Here is a 10,372-nt window from a genome sequence, read left to right as displayed (position 1 = left end):
TTCAACGACAAATCGGCCTCCTACAACTCGATCTCCAATCGTTCTCCTACAACTTGATTTTATTTCATCGGTATTCATTGGAGATTCTAGACCTGCATCCTTGAATCCAATGAAACAGAAGCGGAAGGGAAGAGAAGATGATGGCGAATATGTTGAAGATGACCGCATTGAAGAAGAACGGAGAAGGAGCAAGAAATACAAAAGGGACGAAGAGAACGACGGGAGAAGGAGGGACATACAGAGAGAACGTGGCCATGGATGTAGCTGTAGCCGTGAGGAAAGGTCTTCCCGGTCGGTAGGGGTGTTCACGGGGCGGTTCGGTTCGGATAGTAATAAAATTGTGAACCGTGACCACGGGGCGGGTACCTCATACGCACTAACCGAAACCGAACCGTATTGACAAAAAAACCGAACCGAACCGAACCGTATGATAGCGGGTAACCACGGTTCGGTTCACGGGTACCCGGTAAAATATAAAAAATTAAATTCAATTGAAACTACAAACTCTATTTTAGTTATCTCTTTGTTAAAATTAGTAAGTCAAAGAGTTTAAAAAACATAATGAAGTTTAAAAAATGTAATGAAGTTCAAATATCATATATTATAAGTTATATAATAAATACAATAATAAAATAACAAGAAAAGCAATGAATTTAGAATTACAAAACTGGAGTTCGATATGAATTTTTGTTTAGACTCGTAGATCGATCAAAACAATACTAATGAAATAATATTTTGTTTACTTTATATATATATATATATATATATATATATATATATATATATATATATATATATATATATATATATATATATCAAACGGTTCGGTTCGGGTATCCGCGGATACCTAAATATGAAAACCAAAAACCGACTCGTTGATATCCGGTTTTTTCGGTTTCGGTTTTTTTCGGTTACGGTTTTTTTTCGGTTTCGATTTTTTCGGTTTCGGATTGACCGGTTCGGCTCGGTTTTTCGGTTTTGCGGTTTTTTTGCACACCCCTACCGGTCGGAATGTCACAACAGTAGTGTAGGGATGGAGAGAGAGACGGCAACAGAGACCTACCGTCTTTGGTCTTCAAAGACGAACCATTCTTGGTATCGGATTCGTCGACTATCTTCTCCAAGTACTCATACTCATCGAAGTCCATTATCTCACTTGTAGTCGTTCCCCAAGTCCTACATTAGGGCTTTGGAGGATCGAATTCGATCGGTGAAGCTGGTGTGGATTATTGGACAGAGATGATGGGTGCGAGAGTGTGAGCCCTAGCTTCTTTAGTCTACTACATCTTTCTTATCTTTAAGTCTTCTGATCTCTCTTCATGAATACATATAAAATGTGTATTTATTTATGAATAACATTGTATTCATCTATGAATAGCAGTGCATTCATTTGTGAATGAATGTAGTTATTTATGATTAGAAGTATTCGTTTATTCATTTGTCAATAGCAAGGTACTCATTTGTTAATAACAGTGTATTTATTTGTGAATAGCAATGTAATCATGTGTTAATGAATGTATTTATTTATGATTAGAGGTATTCTTTTTATTTTCAGTTGATTAAAAAAAGGAATTGGATTACTTGTAGATTGATATGTATTCATTTCTTATTGGAGTAGTTTCAGGTTTTTTGCAAAAAAAATCATTTGTGAATATAAATGTATTTGATTTGGTGTTGGATTTCTATTCATTTCTTTTGAAGAAAAAAAATGTGAAATAGGAGAAAAAATTTGGATTTTTTTTCATTTTTTAAATAAATTTTGGTAAAATGTTTTTATATTCCATTAATAAGAAAAATAAAAATCAAATATTTCTTTCTTTTTGGTAACTGATCCTAAATTTAAGGGAATTTGATTGAATTTTATTTTATTTTAATTTAATTAAAATATACAATTACTTATATGCCCTTATATATTGATTGGTTCAGAACTGTTCTGTTCTCAACCTTTTAGGTGTTCTCATTTGATCCTTTTCCTATATATATATATATATATATATATATATATATATATATATATATATATATATATATATATATATATATATATATATAATACATACTTATAAAGCTAACATTTTTTCTTGAATCTCATGCATTTGAAACCCCATTTTTTAACTTCCTCAAACCACATTCATTTGAAACCCCCTTTTTAACTAATGCAACTCAAAAGTTTTCTTAATTATGATTTAAAACTCAAAAGTTTTATAACTTATATTATGTTTATTTAGCATTTAGTGAAAAGTTTACTATAAAAAGGTCAATCTTTTGGGAAGACATGCATACAAATCATATAGAAATTTCAGAAAGAAAACAAACTTAAAGGTTTTTATGTTGGGTTGAGGTCTTATGACCACTTTTGGAGATATGCTATTATATTAGAACTTTTAATTTGTAAGTTTGTTATACTAATTTATTTTTATATTTTCTTCGTTTTTTGATTATTGTAATACGATCGTTGTATATTGTGGTTTAATCGTTAATATACTGATCATATGTTATATAGGGTGATGCCGAAAATATTTAATTAAATATTTTAAATATATTATTTTTGTTTTGTAATTGTACCATTTCAAAAAGATAATTAATTAAAACTCATACATATATTATATTTTCCATCCCCCCTATCTCTCTCTCTCTTTATATATATATATATATATATATATATATATATATATATATATATATATATATATATATATTATAATAGAGGTCAAAACACTTCAACCAAAATTCATTTAAAATCTAATATTTCAAATGCTTTCTAATAATGATTGTAAAAATTTCAACATGTGTTACTTAATTGATTGATTAATAAAAATATTAATGTTTTGAAACTCCTAACTCTTAAACTTACATTATTTAATCTGTTAGTTAACTAAAATATTTTTCCTATATAAGGATAACATTTTTATGTTTGGTTACTCATATTTGTTTATGTAATTATAAAACAAGGTATACATAGAATGACTACTTCAATTTCACATAGGAATCGATACCACTAGAGAGGTATGTTATTTTTAACCAATGATAGGAGATCCACATACCCTTTTTAATTATTTATATTAATGTATGGTAATATCTATTTTATATTCCTATTCACTTTAATTTTTTAGGTACAAATTAAGGAAAATGATTGTCGGCGCACCAACAGAAAGTCAAACATACGCCTTGCAAAATATGTAATTAAAATTAAATATCATATTTACTAATTGACTGATTTTAAAACTTTTGATGACATTTATGTATAATGATATATTTTGTATGACTTCATTCTTAATTTCAATGTTTAATATTTGAAAGTTAATATATGAAACCTTGGATGTTTTGGTGTAATATAAATAGTGTAATATAGAGTTTATTAGTTCAATAGTGTTTATTAATAGCTCATTCAAAACAACTTATTTTTTATTTTATTCAATAAAAATATTATCGGACATAAGAAAAATAGATTATATTACTGTTATACAAAAACTTATAATATATATTGGATATTATAAATGTAAAAGTAAAGGTTATAATGTATTGACTATATTAGATATTATCAAAATATAAATTGATGGATTTTTATGTTATTTAATAATTCGGTTAATGCCCAAAACATGACTAAAACTGTAAATTTCAATATATTTATATTTATGCTCATAATTATTTTAACCACTTAAATGTATTATTGTGCAAAATATATATATATATATATATATATATATATATATATATATATATATATATATATATATATATATATATATATATATATATATATATATATATATATATATATATATATATATATATATATATATACACGCGCGCGCGCGAAGCAAATGCATATAATACCTATCCATGGAAAGTTATGAGAAACACTTAATTGGACCTGAAATTATCTAACAAACTTAAATAAGAGAAAGGCTCAAAATAATTAAATTAAGCATCGTCACACCCAGCTGGGGTTCTAGGAGTAGCCGGTGCTCCTTAAATTTTCCAGGATAAGGTAAATTTTTAGGAAAATTCTCCAGCATAGTGTATATTTTCCAACATTCCCCCATAATCACATGTGCTACATCTTGAACTTTTTCCTACCTCCCCGATAACACATGATATCATTGATCATACAAAAAAGTGAAGTAATAAAGATTACATTCTATATATCGAAATTTTGAAGTTGTACATCCTTTGATTTTAATGGTAAGTAATCCCCAAGATAAACCTCGAGATGATTAGCCAACAATGATTTATCTATGTTTTCATGACGGAATGATTTGCAGATGAAGTAAATGATGGTTTGGACTGTAAGGCCGAAAAGAATCAATACAGAAAGCAACAAGAAAAAGAGAATCGCATAGATTGTTCTCACCACGAGCGAATGTTTTCCGATCACCACATGCGACTCGAACCCCACTTGAATCGTGATAAAACATATGTTAAGAAAACAAAATATAGCCATTGAAACACCAGTCTTCCCTTTGATTAACTCTCTGCTCTTTAACATCGACTGAATCCCATAATCATCTTCCAAAACCGAAATCACACTAGCCAAGTGCCAGACAACGCTGATATAGATAAACAACACGACATAAACAATGGCTAAAACGATAAGAATCAAAACCCCAGTGTTTGTAAAATCAACCCATGCAACCCAGCACGCAAATACCACCAACGCCAGTAGATTAAACACAAAAAAGATGATGAAATTCCAAACAAAAGTGACCATTAATCGTTTCCAAACCTTTGGAACGACGCTCATCACTTTCTTGAAGGTTATGTGTTTGGATGTGTAGATACATGCTATGGTATAAACGATAGCTGAGGTAGAGAGGAGGGATAGGACGAGGAAGAAGATGAAGTAAGCAACTTTAAACACCCAAAAATAGGTCCATTCGGAAGAGATGAGATCAGACAACGTACTATATTTTCTGGTGTTTTGTGGGGTTTGATCACGAATATCTTCATTGTCTAAGATTTTTCCGAAAAGGTATTCAGAGACTTCGATATGAGCCAAGAAAATGAAGGAGAGAGGGAGGATGATGGAGAGAGAGATTTTGGTGAAGATTTCTTTGTAAGTTGAGATGATTTTGAAGGTTTCTTTGAAGATGCCAAAAAAGCCAAGAAACTGCATTTGTTCTTGTTCTTGATCCATTTCAGAGTCGAAGATTTCTTCAATGGTGTTTGCCTTCAAAAACAATTAACCATTTGATTCAAATATTGAAAAATGGAGATAGTGAAGATATTGTTCCCTTAGAGACGTTTTAATATAACAATTTTCAAGTAAGCTTTAGCGTAGGGTTAGGGATGGGGAGACTTCTAAGAATCTGCCAAAATTCTTTTTTCTGTTTAATTTTCTTGACAATTGTTAAAGGATAAAGTTGTCATTTCATATTTTATCTGAGTTTTATGCAGTATCTATATAAAATAAAATATACTGTTATTGATGTGTTTGTATCTTTAACTGCACATTAAAATATTTATCAGCCACGTATTTGTTTGTATTAAGTAATTCCAACAAATTGATTTATTAAAAATAAAATAAAACTAAATAAAATAAATAACAGAATATTTTTATTTGTTTGCTTGTTATAACGTTTTAATTTGATTTACTCATGCTAAACTACTACTTTCGAAAATTCCATCTAGTTATCAGGTCATCAGTCAGATGTCAAAGATCAATATTTACAAATAAAATAAAATTGTATACATTTGTTAAAATATAATATCATAGTACAGAGATTGTTTATAAATATAAATTTATTATTCTACTTTTTAAATATAATATATTAAAAAAACTAAAATTATACCACCGTGCTAGAAAGACATAAAAATAAACGTAAACAAACAAATGAAATAATATATTAATTAATTTTGCGTTAACAAAAATAAATATTAAATTCTGCTGATTCTTATTCAACATATATAATACAATTTTATATGACTAAAGAAACTTGAGTATATACTATATGAATTCATTTTACTTAAATATTTTCATGAATATATAATTCTATAATATTTTTTTGCATCTTATCAAATATCCTAACGTGAAAATGGGGCAAATACAAAAGGCTCAAACCTTGTAATCAACGTTGACAATGTGCCGGCTATATCTTAATATCTCCGCTTGTACGTTTTATTTAAGAATAAGGTATACTTTTGGTCCTTATGATATGTATTTTTCTGTAGGTTTTATCCTAATTTATAAAATTCAACACCTTTTCCTTATGTTTGACAAATTCATCATTTGATATTTATCCCGATTAACATCAATGTCCTTCTATTAGATATGTATAAAATGCCTAAAATACCCATGTTTTTGTCTTTTTCTAATTTCCTTATTTTGATTTTATTATTATAATTATTAGATGGGCCCCATACACCCCACTGCACCCCACACATCTCCACCTCTAACATCCGCCAACATTGAAATCATCGATTAGTGAAACATTGTGTCCACAACATCTATCCAATATAGATTATTCTCCGATGGTGACTAGGGAAATGAGAAGAGAAATAATTGATGTTTTCGAGAGAGAGAGAGAGAGAGAGAGAGAGAGAGAGAGAGAGAGAGAGAGAGAGAGAGAGAGAGAGAGCAGGAGGGAGGGAGGGAGAGAAGGTGAGAGAGAGAGAGAGGAAGACATAGTGATTGGGAAAATAAGGGACATGGTAATTTTGTTTGTAGGTGACAGAGAGTAAGGGGCTGAGAATTGTTTTCGTTTACAGACGATAGAGAGAGTGAGAGTGGGAGAGAGAATCTGTTAAGGCTTAAATGTTGTAATAGTCGAAGAGTCATATTGTTACGAAGTATATTTTGTCTTCGTAAGAAGGTGTCTTCGGATGTAATGTTATTTGTACTAAGGCATTATAAAGAGTAGTCTTAATGTCTAGTCCTTAGTATTGTTATGCTTTTGTTCTCCTATAAATAGGGGTATGTACTAAGTGATTAAAAGATCGCTTTTCACTCAGTCTTTACAGTTTATTCATTGTAATCTGTAAACTCAAAAGTATAATACGAGCTGAAAAAATATTCTATTTACTCTCGTATTCATCTTTATTACTCTTCTTAAATTCATACTTGAATTTGATTCAAACTCGATTACAAATCTCATCAATTGGTATCAGAGCAGGAATCCTTTCTGTGATCTGATTTTCATACGTTCAAAAAGATTTTTGAATCTACTGTTTGATTCAAAAAGTTTCCGTTCTTTTTTAGTGTGAAAAATTCTTCTTGATCTAAATCTACGATTTGATTCTGCAAACATATTTGTGAATCGAGTGTTCGTTGTGTGATTCTGATTTGAAATATACAATTTGATTTCAAAATTATCAAAGTTTTCGTATCATCTTGAAGTTTTTGTCCGTACAACAATGGCGTCATTCAATCTGAATTCCATGACATTATTTTCTCATTTGCTTGGTTCATCCACAAAAATTCCGATGCTTATCCCAGAATATTACGATCAGTGGGCAGATCGTATGCAAGATTACTTGAACAGATTGGATGAAGAATTATGGAAGTGCATTTCAGGAGAAATCAATCAACCTGCAACAGTTCAGCCAATCGGTGTGTCTTCAAGCAGTTCGGAAGTTGACAATCAATCCAATCGTTTAAAACAACTGGAGAAGAAATGCATGAGGGAATTAAGAGGTGCCTTGCCTCCTGTTGTGTACAATTATGTCAGAACATGAACAACAGCTAAAGAAATCTGGAACAATCTCAAAGATAAATTTCAAGGAAGTGAAAAGACGAAGATCACATCTGTGAAACAATGTCTGGTGGAACTCAAAGATTTCAAACAGAAAGAATCTGAATCCATTGAAGTATACTATGATCGGTTCAACGAGTTAATCTATCGTTGCAATCATTATGGTATTACAAGGTCATCAATGGAGTACAATTTGATATTTGTAATGGGACTTCGAAAGGAGTGGAGGAGTGTGAGTATGATGGTGAAAAACCAACAGAGTTTTGATACTTCGACTTTGAATGACTTGTACAATCAATTGAAATCTCATGAAAATGAGGTTAATGAAATAGCTGAGGAAGCGATAGCAAGTCTTGGTGGACCATTGGCACTCGTTTCGAAGGTTTCAGAAAGAGAGAATGAAAAATCGAAGTCTGATGAAGAAGAAGGTTTTCTGATGAATTCTGATGATGAGGCTATTGCATTTTACTCAAACAATCGAGTAAAGAAATTTTTTAAGAAACCTTTTAATCCAAAGAACAAGTCATCAGATTCGAAGAGTAGTTTTGAGAACAAAAATAGAGTGGATGAAAAGAAGAAAGAAGTGAAGACGGATTCGAAGAGTGAAATGGAGCAAATGAAGAAGATGTTGAAAGGTGATACAGGGATTAATTGCCATTATTGTTATGGTGTAAATCACTTGGCAGTAGATTGCTTGTTAAGAAAGAAGGAGGAAAAGAGAAATAAAACAAAGGATGAAGCGTATTACACTGAGAAACTGGAGGAAGTAAAGTCGAAGGCAAAGAATTTGTCGTTAGTGGCTCATGGAGAAACTGAATCGGATGGCACATATCAAATATGGTCCTCAGGTTCAGACGATGAAGAAATGAAGAATCCAACACACGGGGCCATGTATGCAAAAGTTGAAGAAGATTCAGATGAAGAAGAAACTTACGAAGTACGTGGGCAGTGCTTCGTATCGAAGTCTACCGATAGGTCGCCCATGACTACCAAGGTACGTAAAATTCTTGAATCTTTTAATATTCCAGTTTCTACATATAATTCTGAGTTAGTATCTTTTGATGAAACTGTTACTTACTTTGATTCAATTGTCTTGTCTGCTAGCAATGAAACGAAAAAGTTAAATGATCAATTATTAGAGACAAGAAAGAAGTTAGTATCAAAAGTCACTAGGGTTGATTATTTAGAATTGCAAGTATCGAATATTATGGAGGATAGGGAGAGTTTAGCAAAGGAAATAAACTTGTTGTTAGCACAAAGAAATATTTTCTGTAATTCTACGAAAAGATTGTATGGAAAATTAACTGAATTACATCATTCGAGTGAGATAAGTAAGGAACAACACATAAAATTGCTACCATTTTTAGCATATGATAGAGCTAAGGTAGATAGTGTTTCATATGATTGTGAAAAAGAAATTTCTGATTTTAACAAAGTTCCAGATGATAGGTATAGATATGGAATTGCTAAAGTCGAAGATTATCTTGATGCTAATGATTTAGTAAAAATTGTAAATGAAACCTTAACTAAATCAGAACAACTTTGAATTTTGAAAAAGACTGAGAATTCTACATCTAATTGTCAAACTAATTTTGCTGACATTGAAGATAATTCTGATAATATTAGTGAAATTAGTGATTTAGAGGATGTAGATTGTTCTCAATTTTCTGTAATAAATGTAGCAAATTCTTTTAAAGGGAAAGAAAAATGTGAGGAATTATTGGTAAAAATTGATACTGATGAACCCTCAACATCAAAAGTTTGTGATATGGAATTTGTGGAAATACATGATAGTCAAACCGATGATAGCGATAATGAGGAAGAAAACACAAATTCGAAGATAGTTCAAAGTTCGGAAGAAATTGAAATTCCTCGAGTGGTTGTTGATCAAGTTTATATGGATACACAAGAGTTTGAGAAAATTCTTAGTGAAAAAGGTGCTCATTATCTTGAATCGAATACTGTAGTTTATCCAATCTTCAAATGCACTGATGATATTGTGTTCCCAAATCAAGTCTTCGTAACAATAGGCAATGTTGAAAATATAAAGTCTGAATTCAAAAAGTTGGTTGAGGAAGACAATAAGCAAACTTCAAATGAAGGTTTCTTTTCGAATCAAAGCACAGTTGAAAACAATCTCACAAAGAATTCATATATATTTCAACATCAAAAACCAAAAAGAATATGGGTTGAAAAGTCGAAAGTTGAAAAGAAGATAGTTAACACAACTACAAATGTGTTCACGAAGCAAGAAGGTGTTAAAACAGAGGTTAAAGCAGTCAACAAAGCAATAAAATTGAATTCAAAAGAGTTTAAAGCTCAAGTTGAAAAATTTTCAAAGGAAAATAATATTTCAAAACGACAAGCAAGAAAAACAATTTTTTGGCAAACTATTGAGTCATTAAATATGACATCAATAAATTTTTCAAAAGAAGGAAAAGTTTTTAGAGGAAAATTCAAGACTCAAAATTTTGAAAAGAAAAATGCTTCATTTTTAAATATTAAAACAAAAGTTTCAAATGAAACAAAAACAACACTTCCAAGAAAAAGTTTTCAGAAAAAGGTTGAAAACAGATTTCAAAATCACAACTGAATACTTCTTATCATGAGTCTTATCTATCGAAACCAAAAGTGGATTATGTTCCAAGTTCAGCAAAATGTTATAATCTTCCAAAGAAGCA

General features: G+C 30.4%; 1 protein-coding gene across 1 annotated transcript; it reads right to left on the bottom strand.

Moving 5' to 3' along the window:
- Positions 1-4,141: 4,141 nt before the first annotated feature.
- LOC145049590 (uncharacterized) lies at positions 4,142-5,137 on the bottom strand. Its single transcript, XM_078997975.1, has one exon. It carries the CDS (start codon positions 5,135-5,137, stop codon positions 4,142-4,144), a length of 996 nt encoding a protein of 331 aa, XP_078854101.1.
- Positions 5,138-10,372: the final 5,235 nt, after the last annotated feature.

This window comes from Lactuca serriola, chromosome 5, assembly GCF_051521515.1.
Source record: "Lactuca serriola cultivar US96UC23 chromosome 5, Lser_US96UC23_V15, whole genome shotgun sequence".
Classification (NCBI taxonomy): domain Eukaryota; kingdom Viridiplantae; phylum Streptophyta; class Magnoliopsida; order Asterales; family Asteraceae; genus Lactuca; species Lactuca serriola.
Note: the sequence above shows the minus strand (reverse complement) of the source record. Positions and strands in the feature narration are given on the sequence as shown.

Coding starts and splice junctions, on each gene's coding strand:
- LOC145049590 (XM_078997975.1), bottom strand. CDS start 5,137: ATGGATCAAGAACAAGAACAAATGCAGTTTCTTGGCTTTTTTGGCATC.